General features: G+C 40.4%; 2 protein-coding genes and 2 non-coding genes across 5 annotated transcripts; all 4 read left to right on the forward strand.

The window, feature by feature from the left end:
- Nucleotides 1-1,682: 1,682 nt before the first annotated feature.
- On the forward strand, nt 1,683-1,755 carry trnam-cau (transfer RNA methionine (anticodon CAU)). The gene has a single exon. It is a non-coding gene; the product is annotated as a tRNA-Met (tRNA).
- Nucleotides 1,756-2,043: 288 nt separating this feature from the next.
- On the forward strand, nt 2,044-2,116 carry trnam-cau (transfer RNA methionine (anticodon CAU)). Its single transcript has one exon. It is a non-coding gene; the product is annotated as a tRNA-Met (tRNA).
- Nucleotides 2,117-5,664: 3,548 nt separating this feature from the next.
- lgi3 (leucine-rich repeat LGI family, member 3) lies at nt 5,665-16,322 on the forward strand. Its single transcript, XM_077521372.1, has 10 exons — nt 5,665-5,765; nt 6,039-9,670; nt 10,786-10,857; nt 12,034-12,105; nt 12,402-12,473; nt 12,583-12,654; nt 12,773-12,942; nt 13,479-13,643; nt 13,735-13,825; nt 15,324-16,322. Exons 2-10 carry the CDS (start codon nt 9,468-9,470, stop codon nt 16,051-16,053), a joined length of 1,647 nt encoding a protein of 548 aa, XP_077377498.1. The 5' UTR covers nt 5,665-5,765; nt 6,039-9,467; the 3' UTR covers nt 16,054-16,322.
- An 865-nt stretch (nt 16,323-17,187) lies between these two features.
- Nucleotides 17,188-22,675, forward strand: chmp7 (charged multivesicular body protein 7). 2 transcript variants are annotated; one of them, XM_077521381.1, is made up of 10 exons: nt 17,188-17,721; nt 18,095-18,266; nt 19,074-19,259; nt 19,343-19,476; nt 20,550-20,598; nt 20,679-20,798; nt 20,861-20,959; nt 21,040-21,097; nt 21,828-22,026; nt 22,123-22,675. In XM_077521381.1, the coding sequence occupies exons 1-9, from the start codon at nt 17,459-17,461 to the stop codon at nt 22,016-22,018; spliced, it is 1,272 nt and encodes a 423-aa protein (XP_077377507.1). In that variant the 5' UTR covers nt 17,188-17,458; the 3' UTR covers nt 22,019-22,026; nt 22,123-22,675. The 2 variants fall into 2 exon arrangements, with proteins under 2 accessions (XP_077377507.1, XP_077377505.1); XM_077521379.1 differs by having other exon boundaries at nt 17,189-17,721; nt 21,828-22,675.
- The last annotated feature ends 180 nt before the right edge of the window (nt 22,676-22,855 follow it).

Here is a 22,855-nt window from a genome sequence, read left to right on the forward strand (position 1 = left end):
CATGCTTCAAATCAGGCTAGAATCATGTCCAAATTGCTCTGGTGATTTTTTTCATCCGTCCGTCCATCCATTTTCTTAACCGCTTAATCCTCACAAGGGTCTCTCTCTCTCTCTCTCTCTCTCTCTCTCTCTTTTTTTTTTTTTTTAAATACAAAGCAAAGACAGCACACGTGATGTGGGTGGAGACTAGGGAGGGAAGGCGGTCCTCAAGGAGCAGTGGTGACGTCAACCTTCCTTTCCACCAAATGAAACAATTCACAAGATGGAGGGCGAATCCATCCATCCATCCATCCATTTTCTTGACCGCTTATTCCTCACAAGGGTCGCGGGGGCTGCTGGCGCCTATCTCAGCTGGCTCTGGGCAGTAGGCGGGGGACACCCTGGACTGGTTGCCAGCCAATCGCAGGGCAGGAGGGCGAATCATTTAGCAGAATTAAAGGGATGGAGAGTCGGCTCTCACCACAGCATACAAACTGGAGCAAATTCCATGTGCAAGGTGAAGTGCGTACTGTTCAACAGTACATGTCACTTTCCTCGGTTATTTTAATTGAAACATTATGTGAATGTGGCTGTGTACAGTGCATATACTTTTTTTATTTCAATGCCTCCATTTAAGATCATTAATCAGTAATATCTGCTATTTGGTTACCGTAGCCTTTTTAGTAAAATAAAAAATAAATGAAGTCATGCAGGCACAAAAAATATATTTCACAGGTATTCTGAGGACAAATAAAATGTTATGAGATTAACCTTCAGTTGATTAATTCTGTAAGAAAAGCATGTTAGAGGGCAATAAATTGAATTCATTCGATTAATGAATGGTCTTCTTTTCCTCCCTTGACATTGTTAGAACATTCAATGATGTAGCGACTGTGTCCTATTTGAAAGGCAGGCGAGTAGAAGCCAGACAACATGGAGGGTAAAAAAAAAATACAAAAATTGCAAAGCACAAGTGACAGCACGTGCAAGTGGCCTATATTGTTTCTGGGGTTTTGGATTGAGAAGAGTCGTTCCAGCAAGGTCCTTGACATGTGTCTCTTATAGCCAAATATTGAGTCTTTGTGACTCTTGAGGGCCAAAGTAATTCTTACATGCAATGTGTAAAGTGTCAAAATTAGTCTGTATATTGTCATTTGTTTTAGGCCTCAAGCCACTAGTAAACATTTTTTCCTTGGCTTGAAATGTTATCCCGTGAGGCGAAGCTGGTAACAAAACAGGAGGTTTCTTTGTTTCTTTTCTTTTGTTCTCTCTCGTCAGCTGTTTGCGGCTCCGTCTCCACTGACAGCCTGTTGTTTGTGAGACGGCCATCTGCGTGACGAGGCCTCACTGCTCTGCTGCCTCTGGAGAAGTGACATGACAGAGGTGGTGAGCTCGGGGCAAACCCCGTCAATCACTTGGAGATGGTCCTGCACATAAACTTCTTTGCAACGCCACTTGGGCCAACATGCGAGCCTGAACATTAGGTACAGTTCAACAATTTGCCGCAGTTCCAATAATGTGCAATAGGAATTAATAGAACGTTCACTAGTATGAATGAATTTGAAGAAATTGATTTTTGCAGTTGGTAGTTTTAAGTCAGAAACTATCTTCATTGACTTGTGAACATTCGTTTAGAAATTTTTTTCCGGTTTGAGCCCATTGGACCAGTCCACCTTTCAGTCTTTGCTTCCATTTTGCACGTGGCCTTGTTAGCGCAGTTGGTAGCGCGTCAGTCTCATAATCTGAAGGTCATGAGTTCAAGCCTCATACAGGGCATCGCTATCCTTTTCCAAATATCTTCAGTCAAAGTTGGCGAAAGGAAAGTATGCACGTTCGGCCGATTCAGTCACTTCTTGGCATTACTTCCTCACCTCCTACGTCAAAACCTTAATGACCAGCGTAAACATAGGAATAGCGGTCTTATATTTGCAAGTGTACTCGGGAAATGTCTTCTTTCGTCATAGTTGTAGTCAGAAACGATCTTCTTTGACTTGTCAACATTCGTTTTGTCCCGGTTTGAGCGCATTGAACCACCTTTCAGTCTTTGCTTCCATTTTGCATGTGGCCTTGTTAGCGCAGTTGGTAGCGCGTCAGTCTCATAATCTGAAGGTCATGAGTTCAAGCCTCATACAGGGCAACCCTTTTATTTACCAAACGTTTTCAGTTAAAATTGGTTTCAGGAGAGTATGCACAAATGCACGGACAGCAGATTCAGTCACTAAGAAGTAACTGAGGCTTTCCTTCCCCACCGCCACCAGAGGAACTATGTGAATAATTGTCTGACATTGGCAAGTGTTCTCGGTGGACGAGCGGTTAGCACGTCCGCCTCTCAGTTCTGAGGACTTGGGTTCAAGTCCAGGCTCCGTCCTGCCTGGGGTGAGTTTGCATGTTCTCCCTGTGCCCGCGTGGGTCTTCTCCGGGTACTCCCGTCTCCTCCCACACTCCAAAGATGTTCATGGCAGGTTAATTGGGTGCTCCGAATTGTCCCGAGGTGTGCTTGTGAGTGTGGATGGTTGTTCGTCTCAGTGCGCCCTACGACCAGTCCAGGGTGTACCCTGCCAGCTGAGATAGGCTCCAGCACCCCCTTGTGTGGAGTAAGTGGTCAAGAAAATGAATGGGTGAATTTTATGTCAATCAAAGGATTATTTTTGCCATTTGGTGTAGTCTGCGACAAGTTTATAGATGCTTGTCACATAAAGCAAATGAAAATGTTTCGAACCGAAGCTGAACGCTGCCAGGACTTTGTCTCATAGCCAAACAAATCTGGTGTTGTTTTCGAAAAGCATTTTCATTGTATTTGCTGGCACAAGTGTGGTCAGTTTGTTTCTTTGTCAGTCAAGAGGTGTTAGTCAGTTTGTAGTGGATTCTCTCCTTTGCAAGGTGTGTGTTGACATCCTTACAAAAAAACAAAACAAAACAACTATGCCTCCAGGTATGGCTCCGCCTCTTTCTCACCAGATCAACTTTCTTCAGCACAAGTCTGAGATCCAGACACCTCCTCCAGGCTCCGACATATAATCTGGGCTTGTCAGGGCCTTTGTCAAGCAGGATCAATGAGCGTCGGGCCTTTCTCCGCAGTCCCGACAGGCGGGAGGATACCGACACACGCATTCCTCAGACACGTCCCTGCGGAAGAGGCACATCATATCGCCTGGCGTTTGAGGCTGGAGGCAAAGGGAGGGGTGGAATACGTCTCAACAGTTCAAAGAAACAAGCCCTTTCATTTAGGGAATCTTAAAATATGTTTGTGAGAGGTACTGGAAATGAGTCAACGGAAAAGATGAATGAGGACTCATTAGAAATTCACCAATGACGCTATTGGCTGCTTGTCTCACTCATTTCAGCTCCTCCCAACCTTGTGTGACTGATGACCTGATGAGAGGGAATCAATCGAATCATCAGCGTGACTCTCAATCATGTCACTCATCCTAAAGCGATTCTCTCATGAATTGAACTGAGCCTGTCATGAGAGATAACATTCAGTTTCTTAGCTTAGCTTGAGCTAGCAAGGAGGCCAGGTGAGAAATCTGAGCTGGTCACTTTGCTCCCAAAAAAAAAATTGCCTACAGTTAAATTAAATGTACATCACCTGGTCGCCCTCAACAGGTTAACTAATGCTTAACTCATTTGCTCCCAATGACGTATAAATACGTTTGTTTTTTTTGTTTTGTTTTTTTATGTTCTAAGACCTTGCAAAATAAGTCAAAATCCAGTAAAACAGCTGGGAGCGAATGGGACTGCTTCTGTGAAAATGGCTGGGAGTGAAAGAGTTAATATCCTCCACTGTGAATTTTATTTGCATACTCGCAATGTTCTAATGGGCCATTAAATTTAAACATGATAGATTTTTGCTTACAAACACTTAACTAATTGAATTTCACGGTCATGTGTGAACGCATCATTTGCGCTTCAAAGGACATTTTGCTATGTTTTCACTTTCCACTGGCCAAGTATCAGTTGGTGGCCTCATGAAGTTCGTGTTTGTGAATCGCTCATTTATTTGTGCCCTTGCGCACGTCTGTCCTTCACTACACTCTTGTTGTTGCCAAACAAGCCGCAGTCGAGTCTCCAAAAATAATCTACACTATAAAAGTGTGCGTCTGTGTGTGTGTGTGTACACGTCTGAGGTCTTAACACCTTTGTGGCTCCTGTCTGAAATACGTTGCCTGGAGCAGCTGGGATTTTCCCTGGAAAAGAATTGAGGTGAAAGCGATTTAGTCTTTCTTCTTGTTTTGCTTTTCCTGTTTCCTGAATGAAACGGGAGTGGAAAAAGACAAGAGAGTTCTTTTTAGGCTTCTTGGCCCACAATCAGAACGGGATGTGGGTTTAAAACTGACGACCACACAACTGGCATTAAGGTGGAAAATTCCATTCTAAGGCAATGCTTTATAATTAAGAACAAATCGTTCTATGCTGACATTAGAGTCTTAAAAGTAGCTAAAAGGCTAAAAATAACAGTAGTGTAGTGGTGGATGTGATGAGAGTCGGGCACAAGATCTTTCAATGAATAACTGACTAACTTGTGCCAAATCTTGTGCAACCAGCTGAGCTCTTGCAATGTGGTAACTTGTAGTAGTACAATTTAAGACCCCATTTTGAAGGTCTTGGTCTCGTCTCAGACTCGATTCCCAAAAGTCATGGTCTTGTCTTGATCTCGGACTGGCCGGACTCTGGATTTTCCGCAAGCACTGAGCTGCAGGGTTACTAACCCCTCAGCTGGAAACATTTATTTTGACATTTATATTATATTATATTATATTATATTATATTATATTATATTATATTATATTATATTATATTATATTATATTATATTATATTATATTAGTTATATTATTTAATACAATATATTAAAATGTGTCCTGGAGCATCCCACACACTAAAATACTATCACAACAAATGTCCACTTTATGCTTTATGTTTCAAGTAGTGTTGTTCCGATACCGTTTTTTGGCCGCCGATACCGATTCCAATACCCATCTTTGCAATATCGGCCGATACCGATACCATACCGATACCATACTTGAACATGTCACATTACATTAACTGCATGTTACTTGTGAGTCACCGATCCCGATACCACTGTTTTAATGCAGTATCGGCACCTCTGCCGATACCAGTATCGGTATAGGAACAACACTAGTTTCAAGTAGGAATTCAACTCAAATACGATCAACACTGATACTCTTCCCAACTGTGCATCTGCAGAGCTTAATCGCGAGTCGGCTTCCCCAGCGCCTTTACGACTCACCCTTTGGCTCTACGCTCATATTCGTATAGTGACATGTTGATTTTGTATTATGTGTAATGCGAAACAGTAAAACCACAGAGACGTTTTTATTTTCTTGTGCTCAAATGGGTTGTCCCCATGGTCTCGTGGGACGTGTCCTGAATAGATCACAACGGAAGCATTCGGGAGAAATCCGAATCAAATGCCTGAGCCACTTCATCTGGACCCTCTTCTGAGTATCACCCCATCGCTAATGGAGAGCCCGGAGAAACTCGTGGATGAAACTCATTTGGCTCTTGTGTAACCAGGTGAAAAAGGGTAACTCTTAAGAAACCACACACAAAAAAAAACATTGTTAAAGTCACCTGTGTAATACCCGTTTGTGTCAATAGGTGGTGCTAGTTCCCCATTTATTTTTGAGTTGTACCGGAGTTAAACCGGAAGTCAGTTTTGTTTCCTGTACGCGCTTGATGTCTCGAGATCGAGAGAAAGGACATTTTTACTTTTTCAGCAGAGACTGGGTGGCGAGGAAGCTAAGCATTTATTTGATTGTCTCGGTAAGGAAATGTCCATATGTAGCAATCTATCTGTTAGTATATCTTATTAATGTACGAATGTATTTAATTTTTTTGTACTCGTACAGCGTTACCACTGCCGCTTTGTGTAGCGTTTCGAAAGCACGTTCGCTTGTTCGTTTCTTTACACATGTCTGTGTGAGCATAACAGAGTTTTGTTGAGAAATAAACAACCCCCATTTTTTTTTTTATTATTTGAAGTTGCGTGCATTGTTTGACCGGCTTCACTTGTATCCTTGTCTTGTTCTAATGTAGTCACAACGCGGGAACGTCGACTGAGCAGTAAATCGAGAGCTTCGCTTTTTAGCTCAGCTACTTCTTCACCTCGACGAGACCGATACAGCTTGCATCAATGCGAACGCCGCGCCGATATGCCGGTCAATCTCCCTCTTCATTCTTCCTTCACTCACGAACAAAAAGTCAAGAGCCCAAGATTCTTGAACTCGTCCACTTGAGGCAGGATATCATCCCTGTAAATACGAAAATGAAAACTTGACTGAAGTCAAGTGTGTTTTCTTATGACAGAATATGGAATAAGGTTTGTGCGTGCTTATTTAGCAACTCTTTTTGACTGCTCTGCCCTGGCAAGTTGGGCCTGCCAGCTGCTCTTTCAAGCAACAATTTCTCTGCCAAAGATTGAGTCGGAAGGGCTTGATATTCAACACTGAGCATAACTTGAAGCCACTTGCACTATTTGTTCAAAGCAATTCAAAACTGAGCGCTTTGAAGCAAAATCACAAAAGAAAATAAACCGTAGCGATAGCTGCTTTCCGGGAAATAGCTAACTAAGGCACCACCCGTCATTTTGTATCCCACTGACATTTGAAATCTTTCTCAGTCTGTCTGAGAACTGTACATTACTGTGCGGTATATCAGGCTTGCCGGATAATTGCTCAAATAGGCCTACTTTACAACGAGCCCTCTGATTAGCATCAAACTACAGCAAAGCAAAACAAACCTTAAGCCACTGAAGACGTTTCTGCGCTCAACTTTTTTCATCTTTAAAAGCTAATATACATGGTTACCAAAAAGTGCATCTTGCAGACAAGAAAGCGCACGACTATGGCGAAGAAGTATTTTATTGAAGACGGACATCTACTAACTGGATCATGCAATTGTGCTTTGGAGACAGAGGACGCTGTGTTTAGTTTTTGTTGACTGCCTGACTGATCTTGTGAGGACTCCTTGCTTGTGACTGTGACAACAGAGTCCTTGTAACGAGAGGTCGGTAATGCCTGGCACCGGCCATATGCGCTGCGGGGCTCATAATGCTTTAATTTGTGGTCATCAGCGCCCTCTTGTGGTGTTTGTTTTTCCTCAAATGTGAAGCAGAATACAGTACTGTAAGTCCACGTCGTGTGTACTGCTTATGCTATTTTTACATTTGAAGATGGAGTCGAGACTTGGGGTGAAAGGCAGTGTACCCCTAGACTGATTTCCTGTCAATCGCAGGGAGGAACAACTGCTCATAGTCGTCCTATCAAGCCTTTTGGCGATATAGAGTTGATGGATTTAGACTGAGTGAATCGGACTCATTTTTTAGACTGGAAATGTGTGGACAATTACGTTCAAACTATCCCTGTCTTGTTGTCTACGCCAGTGTTTCTCAAATGAGGGTACGTGAAGGGGGAGGCTTTTTGAGATTTGAAAAAGAATAATCAAAACGTCGCATTCACGCAAAAATACATTGAAAAATAATTACTAAATAATGGAAATACTGAAATGTCAGTTCATAAAATACATTTTATTTAACTTCATTATGCTAAAAACAAAAAACAAAACTGAGTCTCCCCACAGCAACTGAATGGTCGCCAACCTGTCATATAGCATCTGCTGTCAATCATTTCAAAACTTTATTTAAAATTATGGTGGTTATTTATTTTTGAGACCACATCTTTACTGTGAGCCTAAAGGAGAACAGTCGGTGAAAATGATTTTGTACGCACATTAATTATTATTTATTTAGTAACATCTTTTTACTTCTAAAAAGTTCAAGAGATTCGTGAAATGAAGTTCTAAAGTTTAAGTTTAATGGTTTAATTTTTACAACGTTCTATTTTAAGCCTTTTCGGTTTTTCGACCAAAAATGCTTTGCACTGGTTAGGGGGGTATTTGGTGAAAAAATATTTCACAGGAAAAAAATGTTTTGAACCACTACTCTACACCAATAATATTTCACCAAATGGTGGTTTAGAGTCAGGGCCCAAAAGGTGGTCGCTGGCCCATTTTGGGTGCATCGAGACATTTAAAAAAAATTACATGTACAGTATTTGTATTCATAATTGTTTTTTTTTCAAAACAGTAACAAGGCTTACGTTTCCACATTGAACATACAATATCGACTAAGCATTAGGAAATGTTCCTCACTTGTGCTGCTATTCTGTTGTGCAGGCTGCAGCTCAACCTTTGGCTTGCGGACGCCATAGCTTGCAATATGTTTATTAGGGGTGTGCCAAAAATATCCATTCATAAAAGAATCGCACTAAAGTTCAAACTTGGTTTAATTGGGCCATAACATTATTTTCCCCACATACATTTTGGTGATTTAAATATATTTTTGTAAAATGGATTTTCTGATACCTTTGAGCAACGAGATCTCTCTGATGCTCCGGAAACTCACTGCACACTGTGGTTTGTGCACTTGAAAGAAATGTCAGGAAAAAGCCTACTAGAACATCAGAACTTTAGTTTAGGGTTAATCAGAGGTGTGTTAAATTATAGAAGATGTGTGCTGAATCCCATTTGAATGTAATTGTAATTGATAAATTCTAGTGTTGTTCCGATACCAGCAGAGCTGCATTAAAACAGTGGTATCGGTATCGGTGACTACTCACAAGTAACATGCCGATACCATTAATTCTAACTCTAATATAGGATTTTGGATGCAGCATCTTGTGTCTTGCTGGTGCATGACATTCACTGGCATGTGACATGTTCACTGCATGCCGATCCAAGATATCCTATTGGCCCTTGAATGCTCTGAACCAATGGCAGGACAGCTTTTACATGTTAAGGGGAAAAAAAAAAAAAACCTTAGGTATCGGTATGGTATCGGCCGATACTGCAAAGCTGGCTATCGGAATCGGTATCGGGAGCCAAAAAACGGTATGGGAACAACACTAGTAACAACACTGGTTATGAACACCACCATATCCCCAATTATTAGAGGGTGTGCACACTTGTGCAATCTGCACAATTTCTTCCCTACGCTAAAGTTTTTTTTGTTTTGTTTTGTTTTTTCCCCAATGATGCACATGTTACATGGGTCACAAAAACCTGACATGTAAGCAGGGGTGTTTAGACTTTTTTTTTTTTTTTTTTTTTAAATCCAGGGCATATGCTTCCTCTTACATAAAAGACTTTGTGCCTCCTGTATCTTCAGCCTTTTTTGTGTATGCTCTCTGAGCGATAGTAAATAATTCAGTGGTTCGGCCTTCTGGTCCCCGTGCAAGAAAGCATCACTTCTCATCGTTCTTGCTGCAATTTCTCTCAAAGTATAGAACATGAAACAGCAGAGCACCCAGGAGACACAAGAACCCCCCCTCGACCCCCCCGCCCGAGCCCGAGCCCGTCCCCTCTCTCCCTCTCAACTCAGCACTCAGCATCATTGCTGGGCTGTTCGGCAAGTGCGCTCGTTTTCTCCCAACACGGCGCCTGCCGTCTGCCTTCTCCTCCCGCTCAAGTATGACGGAACTTGGACCAAGACGCCCGTGTGCGATCTACTTCCTGCTTCTGTGTCTGTCTCTGTGCCCGCCCGGAGACGCAAGCAGCAAAAAGGCCATCAGGATTGCCCGCTGTCCTGCGACCTGCTCGTGCACCAAAGATAGCGCCTTTTGCGTGGATACAAAGGCCGTACCAAAGAGCTTCCCGCCTGGGATCATTTCTTTGTGAGTTGAAACCGTTTTCTTCCTGCACTTGTGTGACGTCATTGTTGTGTTCAGCTGACGTCATTGATGATGATGTCATCGTGATTTATGTCCTGACAAGTAAAATGCATTCATTGTGTGAAGGCTGGAGGTCTTCACACAAATGTTAGTCAAATCTACAGCAGTCCCGTTTTTGTGTGATTATGATTCCATTTTTATTCCTCGCACTTTTTTGCGACACGCTACTACTTCCACATTTTTCAAGCGATTCTCACGGTTCAAATTTTGACGTATTCCAAATATTCACGCGACAACCGCTTGCATTTTTCTCGGTTCAAAAATTCACGGATTTCCCATAAATCCCGATTTCGTACTCGATTTTGACCCATGTATTCTTAATGGGAGATTCTACATTTCACATTTACGTCCACATTTTTCGTCCGATTCACTTTATTCCAACTTCAATATATTCCACCAATTCCCGCCAAGAGCTCTTCCAGCTTTTTCAGTTTCAAAATTCATAATTTCCGATTTTGTCCCCGATTATTTCCCACATTCTACATTTTCCATTTACTTCCACATTATTCATTCGATTCACTGCATTCCAACTTCAATATATTCCAGTAATTCACGCCATGAACTATTCCGGCTTTTCAGTTCCAAAATTCACACCTTTCCCACAATTCCCGATTTCATTGCCGATTATTTCCACATTCTACATTTCCATTTACTTCCACATTATTCATCCGATTGACTTCATTCCAACTTCAATATATTCCAGTAATTCACGCCATGAGCTATTCCAAATTATTCCACAGTTTTTCATTCAGCTTTCCAGTCTTCACACGCCATTTCTCCAGAAATGGCATTTTCATCAATTGAGAAAACAGAAAGCATGCCATTGCATTCTAAAACATTTTTTTTTCTTGCCCTCTGCCAAACATGGAACACAGAAACAACATCTTGTTGCGCTTGGCAACAGATTCGCTGGCTCTGCCCGTCCTCTAAGAATCACTCAATGTAATGAAATGGGTCAAGAGTTGGGAACAAAAGCTCGTTATAGCCGATGACGTCACACTTGTGAATTGTGCAAATCTCCATCCTCGTTAACGGGTGTTCCTCGCTCCTCTGCACAGGACGATGGTGAACGCAGCGTTCAGCACCATCCCAGAGGGAGCATTCTCGCACCTTCACTTACTCCAGTTCCTGTAAGTGTATCACGGCAACAGCCTTCATTAGAAATGTGTCACAGATTGACTTTCTTTGTCTATGTCATCTCTGCAGAATGTTTGTAAATATCGCAAGCAATGAAATCTGGTGAATGGTTGTGAAGTGAAAAAAAAAAATCATATTTCCTGACAACCACCCATATAGGAACATCCATCTCTCTTTTAATGGCCTTTGACAATGTAAGCACTCCAGCCACTTGCAATGAATGGCATTTGAAAACAGTGGCGACATAGCAGGAATACGAGTCGCGCTTCTGTTTCCCTGATGACTGAGTGCCTCAGTTGTGGCCTGACAAAAGCCCGTTTGTCTGGCACAATCACGAGTCTGCATTTGTTTACTGCAGGGCTGTTCAAACATTTTCATTCGAGGGCCACATCCAGAAAATCAGAAGGATGCAAGGGCCACATAATGTTATGAAGTGAAATTGTGTTTAGTCCTAAAAATTGTACAAATCATTTATTTGTGCTTTTGCACATTTAGAAAAAAAATCGAGGCTTCAGTATATAAACCAATTTATTTGTAATATGGCAGTAGGGTTATGATAGTTTTGGAATTTTTCATTTTAGTTAGTTTTTATTAGCTTTCAGGGTGGTTCTGTTGGTTTTTATTAGTTTGTAGTAGTAGTAGTGATTTTTAGTAGATTTATTTTGATATCAACCTGAATAATGACGTTTGAAAGTATGTCACACAGTGATGTCATTTAGCAGCAGCCAATAGAAAAGCACCAAAAGATGACATCACTCCCATGGTGTTTTTTTTTAAATATTGCACACAAGTAATACATATATTTAAAAAAAACAACAACTAATACTAATACTGCAACTAACTAAAACTAAGCATTTTTTAAAGAACTAAAACTAATAAAACCTAACAAAACCACCCTGAAAACTAATAAAAACTAACTAAAATGAAAAATTCCCCAACTCTAATAACCCTGCTGCCATATTCCAAATAAATTGGTTTATATACTTTAGTATTTTTCTAAAGATGCAAAAGCACAAATAAATTATTTGTACATTTTTTAGGACTAAACACAATTTCTCTTCATATCATTTTGTGGCCTTTGCGTCCTTCTGTGGCCCTCAAATGAAAATGTTTGGACACCCCTTGCTGTCGTTTATTGCATGCCATTTATTATTTTACTGCATCTGCAGACTCTTGAACTCCAACACGTTGTCCACCATTTTGGATGATGCTTTTGCCGGCCTGTCTCACCTGCAGTACCTGTGAGTACAGATACAATTACTTTCAAATACAGGTAGTTGCAATCTTTGGACAATTTGATGCGTTTAGGTGATAAATGGATATTAAATATTGATTCGATTCGATTAATACATGAGAATCTCAATTTTTTTATGAATCAATTTTTTTGGCACACAGCTAAAAATAATATTTGTGATTTTTTTTTTTTTTTTTTATTTTTTTTGTACTAGCTTCTAAAAGTTGCTTTTTGTTCATTTGGCCTGCATTAATAGGACATAATCTAGTGTGCCAAAACAATTTTTTTTTTTTTTAATCCCAGGTTCATCGAGAATAATGACGTGCAAACTCTCTCAAAATATACATTCAGAGGACTAAAATCTCTGACTCATTTGTGAGTATGTCATCACTCCTGACATTCCATTTTGCACTCTGGTCTAATATTTGTAGCATCGATTTAAGGTGAGCGGTACATAACTGAATCGTCAACGGAACTTTTTCAGATCCCTCTCAAACAACAACCTGCAACAGCTGCCCAGAGATCTCTTTAAACATCTGGACATCCTCACAGATTTGTAAGCGTCCATTTTGTCTGGGCTGACAATGATGCTGTCAGTCAGCTACTAAACTGACTTTGAGACAAAAAAAATAAAAAAAATAAAAATGGTTTCCGTGTTGCGTCACTGGTTTCAGGGACCTGCGAGGAAACTCCTTCCGTTGCGACTGTAAGATCAAGTGGCTGGTTGACTGGATACAAAAGACCAATACTTCTGTTCCTCCCATATACTGCGCAAGCCCCTTTGAATTCCAGGGACGCCGAATCCGTGACCTTGCTCCCAGAGACTTCAACTGTATCAGCGCAGGTTTCAACTTCTTCATCTTCGATATTAACTCATTAGCTCCCAAAAACGTATAAATACGTCATATTTTAAATGTTTTAAGTGTCCCAAAGACGGATTTATACGTTTTTTATGTTGTTGTTGTTTTTATGCCAGAGCATAGAGAAGGCTTTCATGCAGTCTCTCTACTGCAGAAAATGGTTGAGTGGCAGCAGAGTATAAGAGATCAACCAGGCCATGTTAAAACCAGCTGATTTCCCCACAGTTTGAAGCAGAATTGTGAATAATGATGAAACTTAGCTATGTTCTATTGCAAATTGCTGCACAGCAGAAACAGATAGGAATATACCTTTTTTTCCTGATAAAAGAAGAGACTCTAATCTCTCTTTTGGTAGATTCCATATTTTTATAGCAATAGAACATAATATTTCGCAGGCCGTGCAAAATCAGTCAAAATCCAGGAAAACACTTCAGTGAAAATGGTTGGGAGTGAATGAGTTAAGAGAAAATCTCATGGTAGGTTTACAGTCTGTGATGTGATTCTTCTCTCTGCTTTCTAGATTTTGCCGTTTACGAAACGTTTCCTTTCCACTCCGTCTCCGTGGAGTCTTATGAGTTCAGCGGGGATCAGTTTGTTGCCTTCTCTCAACCCGAATCGGGTTTCTGCACTCTTTACGTGTGGGATCATGTCGAGATGACCTTTCGGACATTTTATAATATTACCTGTAAGTTGTAGTGACAAATGTGTACAAATGGCCAATCTTTCTTTCACTGTCATTGACCAGTCCCGTCTTTTCATATCGTATGTTTTTACAGCTCGTTCGGCGCTGTACTGCAAACCAGTGGTGATAAACAACACACTTTACATGGTTGTGGCTCAACTTTTTGGTGGTTCTCACATCTATAAGTAAGCTTCGCACACTGCTGTTGCCATGTGGAGACTCTACTGGTTTTATGAGCTCACCTTTCAACTAATGAGTTTGGCATTTTGGAGGGCGATACAGGGGAAGTCAACCCAACAATTTTCATTATGCAGCCCCACTACTCAAAACACAGTAATTTGATTAATACAGTCAGACCTCGGTTTTCAAACATAATCTATTCCAAAAGCGAATTGTTCAAAATCCGAAAAAAAAAATTCCCATTACAATTAATGTAAATAATTGTAATCCGTTCCAAGTCTTCTTTTTTTTTTTTACACTTTTCTTTATTTTACACTATAAACTGCACTGTATACTGTTTACCATAAATAGAAAAGGGTAGAAATAGACCAGAAGTGTCCAAACTACGGCCCGGGGGCCATTTGCGGCCCACCGTCCATTTTTTAGTGGCCCGAGACATGTTAAAAATGGCATTTGACTCAGTTCAAAGAAAATAAAAACAAAAATGTTGGGAGATGGTCAAAGTAAGAAGGGAGGGTGTCGAAAAACACAGGTGCTATTAAAGGTTATTTTAGTTAACTAAAACTAACAGAAAAATAAAATTTCAAAAAACAATTTCATTAACGAAATAAAACTAAAACGAAGATGCTTTTTAAAAAAAAAAAAAAAGAAAAAAGAAAACTAACTGAAACTACATTTTATGTTTACAAAACTAACTAAAAATAAAACTATAATGATAGCAAAAATGTCCTTTGTCTATGGTAATTAATTTAATGAATGAGCCTTTGGGGATGATTTTAAATGTGATTTTTTTAGTAGATTTATTTTGATATAAACCGGAATCATGACATTGCCCCCATGGTGTTTTTTAAATATTGTGCACAAGTAATACGCATTTACAAAAAACAAAACTAAAACTAATACTGAAACTAACTAAACTAAATTAAGCATTTATTAAAGAACTAAAACTAATAAAAAAAAATAACAGAACCACCCTGAAAACTAATTAAAACTAACTAAATAATAAAAAAAAACCTCAAAACAAAATAAAAACTAAAATGAAAAATTCCAAAACTATAATAACCCAATTGCCATATTACAAATAAATTGGTTTATATACTGTAGCATTTTTATAAATATGCAAAAGCACAAATCAATTATTTGTACAATTTTTAGAACTAAACACAATTTCTTTTCATAATATGTGGCCCTTGCATCCTTCTGATTTTCTCTATGTGCCCCTCAAAGGAAAAAGTACAGGAAGCAGCTCACTGAAAAGAAATAAAAACGTGACATCATGTGGATGCACTCATCTCCAACAGTTTTTTTTTTGTAAGGTTGAGACAAATTCCTTTAGTTTTGCTATTGACTGAAGATATTTGGAGTTGGCATCACAATATGAGACAAGAGATCAAATCAAGACATTCTACTATAGTTACTGTTGCCTTGTACAGTTTGTTTATGTACAAAAAAAAGTACGAATTGTGATGCCATACCATAATAAGGATTGTGGTGAAATTGCAGGTGGGAAGAGGACCCTCGTCGCTTTGTGAAGATACAAGACATTGACACAACTCGGGTGAAGAAGCCCAACTTTGTGGCGACCTTCCAGCTGGACGGCGAATGCTATTTTGTAGTAGCGGACAGCTCCAAGGCTGGTTCGACCAGCGTTTACCGATGGAACAGCAACGGTTTCTATTCCCATCAGTCGCTCCATCCTTGGCACCGCGACACCCACGTGGAGTTCCTCGACGTCGGAGGGAAGTCTCACCTCATCCTCTCCAGCGCCACTCAGCCGCCGGCGGTCTACCAGTGGAACCGAGGCCAGAAGCAGTTTGAGTTCTTCTCCCAAATCACGGAGCAAGCCGACGTGCAGATGGTCAAACACTTCCGGGTGAGGAAGGCGCTTTATCTTTGCCTCACGCGCTTCATCGGCGACTCAAAGATTCTCCGCTGGGAAGGTCAACGTTTTACCGAGATTCAGACTCTTCCCTCTCGCGGCTCGATGGTCGCGTATCCCTTCGCGGTGGGACTTCGGCAGTATCTCGTCCTCGGGAGTGATTTCTCCTTTTCAAGAGTGTACTTGTGGGATGACCTCACTCAGCGCTTTCAGCCGTTCCAAGAAATCAACATGAGGGCCCCAAGAGCTTTCAGTTTGGTGTCGGTCGACGGCAAGGACATCGTGCTGGCTGCCAGCTTCAAGGGCGATTCTCTGGCCTACCAGCACCTGCTGGTCGATCTCAGCATGAAGTAGAAATGTGAGAGACAATATGACGTGCCAGCAATAGGTGCATCTCAAGAATTTTGTTGTCGAAAAATCAATTGATTTCGGTAATTCAATTCAAAAAGAAAGAACAGATTTTTTTTTTTTTTATATATATAAAAATCCATTGTATTACTTTGATTATTACAGCTTGGAAAGCTAGAAATGAGCTCGATATAATGAATCTGGATAATGAGTTTCACTTTATGATTTCAACAACTCAAATAAAGGAACTTTTGTACGATTGTAATTGAATGAGATGCACTGGTATGGAAGTTTTATTTCACACGATTTTTTTTTTTTAAATGACTAACTTCAAAAAGTTTAAAATCTATTTTATGAATGATCCTACGAAATCTAACATTAATGTTGTAATTATAAACAAGTGCCATGTTGACTAAAATACCAAGTCACTGCTTCTGTAAATATTGTTATATTGTTGAAATGTATGAGCATTTATTGAATCAGTCACTGGATAACAATGTTTTGTTTGAAATCTGTAAAAAAAAAAAAAAAAAAAAAAAAAGTTTTCCATGTAAAAATTCAAAAGGCTAAAATCAACGCAGCACTTCACATTTTTGAATATATTTATATGGCAATTGATATCCTTATGGCGGCACAGTGATCGAGTGGTTAGCACGTCCGCCTCCCAGTTCTGAGCACTCCGGTTCGAGTCCAGGCTCCGTCCTTCCTGGGTGGAGTTTGCATGTTCTCCCCGTACCCGCGTGGGTCTTCTCCGGGTACTTCGGTCTCCTCCCACATTCCAAAGACATGCATGGCAGGTTAATTGGGCGCTCCGAATTGTCCCTCGGTGTGCTTGTGTGAGTGTGGATGGTTGTTCGTCTCTGTGTGCCCTGCGATTGGCTGGCAACCAGTCCAGGCCCTGGACTTGTTTTTGTTTTGAATCACTCACAGAAGCTTACATCACGTAAACCTGGGAAATCAATGTCTAATCAAATGAGCCACACACGTTTTGGCAGAGGCATCTTTTGTTGAATTACACTTACAATTCTTTAATAATAATAATAATGATGTGTCGTAGCATCTGTAATTCTCGAATAATACTAATTATGTGTCGTGGCATCTGTGACGTCACTTCCGCTTATGCCGCGGCACCAGCGACTTCACTTCCGCGTATGCCGCGGCATCAGTGGCTGCCGTAGTCTTTCCTCGTTGTTTTTCTCGTCTCCTCGATGAGATTTCTGCTGAGAAGCACGAAGAATCGAAGATGTAGCATGATGAAGAAACTAGGACGTTGTGATTGCGAATAAATAAAGATTTGCGACTTCGTCGTCAATTTCCGGTATCTCCAGCTGTCACCGGAACCGGAAGTGCAGCGACAACCCTCCGCTGCCACAAAATGCGCTAGCACTTTCCGAGTTTATTTGCCTCAAACATGTCAAGTACCGTCGAAACGACACTGCCTTCAGAATGGGACGACGACGAACGAATGAATTTCTTATTCTCCGACTTCAAAGAGAACCGCGACGTGAACACGATGGACTGGGACAGTAAAATGGACTTCTGGACGGCTCTGGTCGTCCGAAGCTGCAGGGATAGCCGCACCGTGTGTGTCAATCTGCAGGACCTCAACAAGACCTTCAGGAGGAAAGAAAAAACACCTCTGGGCTTGACGACTGTCATCCAGTCCATGTCTAGGTAAACACTGCACGATGACTGTACGCTCCGGTTTCATGCTTCGCGATGTGAGGTGGTCTGCTACGTTTCACAACTTATTGTTTGTACTTTTGCATGTTCTCTCCATGCTAATTTCATCCGATATCCCCAAATTCCTCCCACCTAATAAACATGGTGTAAGTCTTACTGTATATCTGTGATGATTTCAACTTAACCTGAACATATTAGTCTGTCTGTCGGTTGAGCCACAGCGCTAGTAAACAACAGCGGCCAACTGTGGAACTTTTTGACAACAGGATGTTTTGAGTGTCCTGGAAAACATTTTCTGTCCGTTGGTTCTGGCTCCAATAAAATCGACATTCTCCTGTATTTATTTCCCTTTCACCTCGTCCAGATGTGGCAAGCTTCAGAGGGAGTCAGAGTTTGCCGCCAATGTTGATTGCGGCTGGCTGTCTTGGGGTGTCGGCCTCCTGCTGGTGAAGCCTCTCAAATGGACTTTCTCATCTCTACTAGGAGGAAGCCGAGTACCTTTGGAGGAGTCTTTTGTTGTCATTGAACTAGTGAAGGTGTGTTGCTCAGCTTCCGTTTATGTGCACTGGCAGCCAGATGACGTAGGGGCGAACCTCCAAAGGTCACACATTAATCATTGAAAAATGTTATATTAATGGAGCATTAAGCCTTCATATTTTATTTCAATGCTGTTCAAACATGAAACCTGTTTGTTAAATACAGACATTTAAGAAATAGTAAAATAATAAATTTTTATACAAATCTTACAGTGTACAAGTTTGCTGATTAGTATTTTCTAAATTTGAGTTAAAAAAAACCCACAATAATCGACTTACAGATTCATATTAGGATTAATCGGTATCAAATCGAATCGTGACCTATGAATCGGGATACGGATAGAATTGCCAGATATGTGGCAATTCACACCCCTATAAATGATTAACTCCATAATTGTGTTTTGCAGTTATTGTTATGTTTTGTATGTTTGCAGAGCCGGTCATACTCAATAAGGTACCTTGAGTGAGATTTGATTATGTGCAATTAGTTGCAATTTTTATACTCTTACAAAAGAGATAAAATAACATTCTTTTTGCCATTGTCTGTCCACAAAATCAATATCCTGTGTTTGATTACATAATGTTCAACTTGGAGATTCAGCTATATTTACCCTACGCATTATAGTAAAATCAACTTTTTAAAACTTTTATTTTTATTTTTAACTGTAGCAGAGCTCCTGTAGAATTTTGCGTGCCAATTGATTAACCCCAGACAAACGGATGAAGACGGTATCATTTGATCATTTTCTCCATTTAGATTGTTTTGTGGTAACTTGACTCTTTATTGTTTTTTTGTTTTTTTTCCAGGAGAAAGCAGCTGAAGTTCTCAGGATTTACCAAAACAGCGAATTTGCGAGTCGCTCTGTCATGTCATTTCAAGAGTTGTATACACTCTCCTCCAGCGTGTGTGCTGATGAAAGTACTCTGTGCATGGCTCTTCTGCAGCTGCAGAGGGAGAAACAAGTGGCGGTCTCCTTGCACGAGGGGGAGAAGGTAAACTACATAACGCATCTCTCCATAAACCTCCTCTTTTTCACAACTTTAGCTGTCTTTTTTTTTTTTTTTTCTTTTAACAGATTGTTAAATTTTGCCAGCCGGGGCAGGGTCGCGTCTCCATTGTCAGTGACGTTGATATCGGAATCTACCAGTTACAGCGTAGTGAGAAACTGCTGGAGGAGCGTCTGGAGAAACTGAGCCTGGAGGCTGAAAAGTACATCGACTCATAATCATAACTCATAACAGTCACAGTGGCTTGAGCAACACATTCCGGTCCAAGAGATCCATGATCCATTTGTCACAATTCAAAACCGTTTGTCGAGGCAGGGATCGGCCTTAGTGTTTCAATAAAAGGTTTCTGACATCCTTTTGTCAAAATAATATAACCCAGGCCAGTCTAATTTAATCATTGAGCACTTTTAAAGGGATAGTGTGTATTTTTAGCGCCATATAGAGGTAAACTAATAATTCATCTATGTAAAAAATAAATAAATAAATAAACGATTAATTTCAATAATATGCAAAAAACATATGTTCTATCACATCAATGTGCATTTAAAAAAATATATTTTAATAAATCTAGCAATTGCTAATTATACTAGACTTAGTGCAATTTCTGAAGAAATTGCGTGGGAATGCTGAAAGCTGAATGCTGAGATTTGAATGCCTGTGGAATGACAATAATAATAATAATAATAATAATAATTCAAAATGTCCCCTTTAAGTCTGTAATATGGCATGTGTATTTCATTGTTGTTTTCCCAAACATTCTTGCATCGAGCCACACATTTTACTTGAGAACAGTTTCATAGCACAGTGCCAAACAAATGTCCCAAAAGTAAATATACTGCAAATAATTGATGATTTTTTTATTTATTTTTGTCACAATTCACCCTCCCAATGTATTATTGTGTGAATGGCAACAAGTAGATACACAGTTGATTAAATGTTCTGTCATTTAATTAAGGAGCATTTAATGTACTGCCTGTTATTATACGTCGCTGGCATGCAGATAAGCAGCGATAGATTATTGTAGTAAATAATAATAATTATTGGGCCAAATATGTGAAATTTTCCGTGACCCAACTTGCTGATTTCTTCCTCTACTGCTCGTAATCAGTGTTTTCTGGGGATTGCTAAAATGTGCTGTGATGTCTTAACCAGTAATGTGTAGTCCACATTTCGTTGTTTGACTTTCTGCTTGGTCACAGCCACCCACAGAGCAGTCAACACGCAATTGATGAGCTCGTTTTCTTCTAAAGCTGCTTTGTTTTTGGTCGTGCTCAGGTGCAAAGACGAGGCAAGAGTTCTACTTCGGCAAGGGAAAAAAATGCAGGTGAGGACGCTCCAAAACACGATTGAAAGTCAACAACAACAAACAAATCAAATTCATTCAATTTGTGGTCCCTTCAATAGGCGCTGAGGTGTCTGAGAGGCCGCAAAAGGGTGGAAAAGAGAGCAGACAACTTGTTTGGACAGCTCGAGTCCATCCGAGGCATCCTGGATCGCATCGCACAATCACAGACCGATAAGACGGTAGCGGCGTTCAAAACAAAATGAACGTTCACGCCGATGAGCTGAAATTGTGTCTCGTGCAGGTTCTCCAAGCGTACCAGGCGGGAATGGCCAGCCTCAGACTCTCCCTCAAGGACGTGACGGTCGAAGGCGCTGAAAGCCTTCTTGATCAAATCCAGGAGGCGAGTTGATTTGAAAAGTCTCATTTTGCATACTTTTGATTGACTTGAGCTTCTAAACGAAGCCTCTGTCGTTGAAGCAGTTATGTGACAAGCAAGATGAGGTCAACCAGGCCATATCTGGAGCAGTGACCAGCACAGGTACGTCAAAGTTGGTCTTCTTTTAACGGAAGCGGATTGACTGGATTGCGATTTCTCAAATTGCAGCCACGGCTGGTTTTATACTAATATAGAGAGGATCAGGTGAAGGAGCTGCAATATTTGCAAGGGGTCTCAGGATCCTTAACTCATTTGCTCCCAATAACATGTAAATAGATTTTTTTTCAATGTTCTAAGTCTCCCAAAGACGTATTTATACGTTTTTTTGTTTTTGTTTTTATGCTAGAGCATACAGAAGGCTTTGATGCAGCCTCTCAACTGCAAAGAACGGTTGCAGAAATGGTAGTTATTACACAAACGGCCAGCAGGTGGCAGCAGAGCAAAGGAGATCAACCAGGGCCATCTAGAAAAACAGCCCAATTACTCACAAGTTTAAATAGATTTGTGAAAACTGATGAAACTTAGCTCTCTTCTAATGCTAATTGCTGCAAAACGGAAACAGATAGAAACATACTTTCTTTCCTGATGAAAGAAGAGACTTTAATCTTTCTTTTGATAGGTTCCATGCTTTTATAGCCATAAAACACAATATTCTGTGGGCCTTGCAAAATCAGTCCAAATCCAGTCAAACAGCGAACGGGATTGCGAAATGTGAAAATGGATTGGATTGACTGGAAAAACTCTGTAAACGGCACAATTGAAGCATGCCACTATTACAATAGAGGCCAGAATTTGAGGATCAAAGATATAATTGTATTGCTATTATTTGTAGATGGTGATGAGCTGGAGGCAGAACTGAAATCGCTATTGGATGAATCCGCCACAAGTCCCGAGGTTCCAAGTCAGCTCCTGCCGAGCATCCCGGGTGACGACCTGCTGGATTCACTTCCCGCCGTCCCTCACAATGACCTGAATATTAACACCAAGCAGCTGGAAGAAGAGCTCAAGCAGATGACACTCTAAAAGTTCAGGTGGGCACCATTTTCCATCATTTTTTTAGAACAATAGAAGAATACTAGTAACCAAAAAATCTTAAAATGACACAAGGTGTTTTCCTCCCCGTAAAGGACTCATGCACTACAAGGAAAGACGATTTTTGCATTGTGAAGGCAAACTAAAGTGATCTGGATTTTTTTTTTTTTTACGATGTCAAGCTTTGAACTGTTAGCTCGAAACAGAAGAGTAAAAACTAACATTGTAAGTAAGTAAAGACAGGTTAAAGGCACTTTACTTAATTCAGTCCAAATTCTAAATGCCTTTAGTGTGGATGCATGCCAAAGAAGAAAATCAGAAACTTGACGCTTTTCTCCAATCTGGATGTGGTCAAAATTTGAACGCGTGTTTCTGAAATACTCGATTCTCGTTGGTACGCCGCCGCTGGGAATGCTTTTAATTTCGGATGACTTTGACACTAAAGTGGTTTGTCTTTTGAGTGTTTGTATAGTCGTAGTAGTAAAGGTTATGTATTGGTTTTCCTGTCGTGTTGTTTGCCAAATGATGCATATCAAAACCACACGCACGTCTTGCTTAAGTTTACTTGTCACGACCGAGAAGTGAATTTTACTCAATATTTTTTTTTTCTGCAAATAAAATGTATTTTAATGTTTTTTGTCAACTTTATGACACCGTCTCTCAACATTTTTGTTTGTCCTTAGTGGAGTCTGTACATTGTGAATTTTCAGGGTTGACATGTCTGTAGTTTTGACCACCAGGGGTCACTGGTGCTCACTGCAAGGACGGAACCAATTGGACTACTTTGAGCTTCTATTTTCAAAATGATTTGCAGTGTCAAATACTGTT

Source organism: Festucalex cinctus, chromosome 5 (assembly GCF_051991245.1).
Source record: "Festucalex cinctus isolate MCC-2025b chromosome 5, RoL_Fcin_1.0, whole genome shotgun sequence".
Taxonomy (NCBI): domain Eukaryota; kingdom Metazoa; phylum Chordata; class Actinopteri; order Syngnathiformes; family Syngnathidae; genus Festucalex; species Festucalex cinctus.

Coding starts and splice junctions, on each gene's coding strand:
- lgi3 (XM_077521372.1), top strand. CDS start 9,468: ATGACGGAACTTGGACCAAGACGCCCGTGTGCGATCTACTTCCTGCTT. Junction 12,106..12,401: donor CTGTCTCACCTGCAGTACCT/GTGAGTACAGAT, acceptor TTTTAATCCCAG/GTTCATCGAGAATAATGACG. Junction 13,644..13,734: donor GACATTTTATAATATTACCT/GTAAGTTGTAGT, acceptor ATGTTTTTACAG/CTCGTTCGGCGCTGTACTGC.
- chmp7 (XM_077521381.1), top strand. CDS start 17,459: ATGTCAAGTACCGTCGAAACGACACTGCCTTCAGAATGGGACGACGAC. Junction 19,260..19,342: donor CCTTGCACGAGGGGGAGAAG/GTAAACTACATA, acceptor TTCTTTTAACAG/ATTGTTAAATTTTGCCAGCC. Junction 20,960..21,039: donor TTCTTGATCAAATCCAGGAG/GCGAGTTGATTT, acceptor TCGTTGAAGCAG/TTATGTGACAAGCAAGATGA.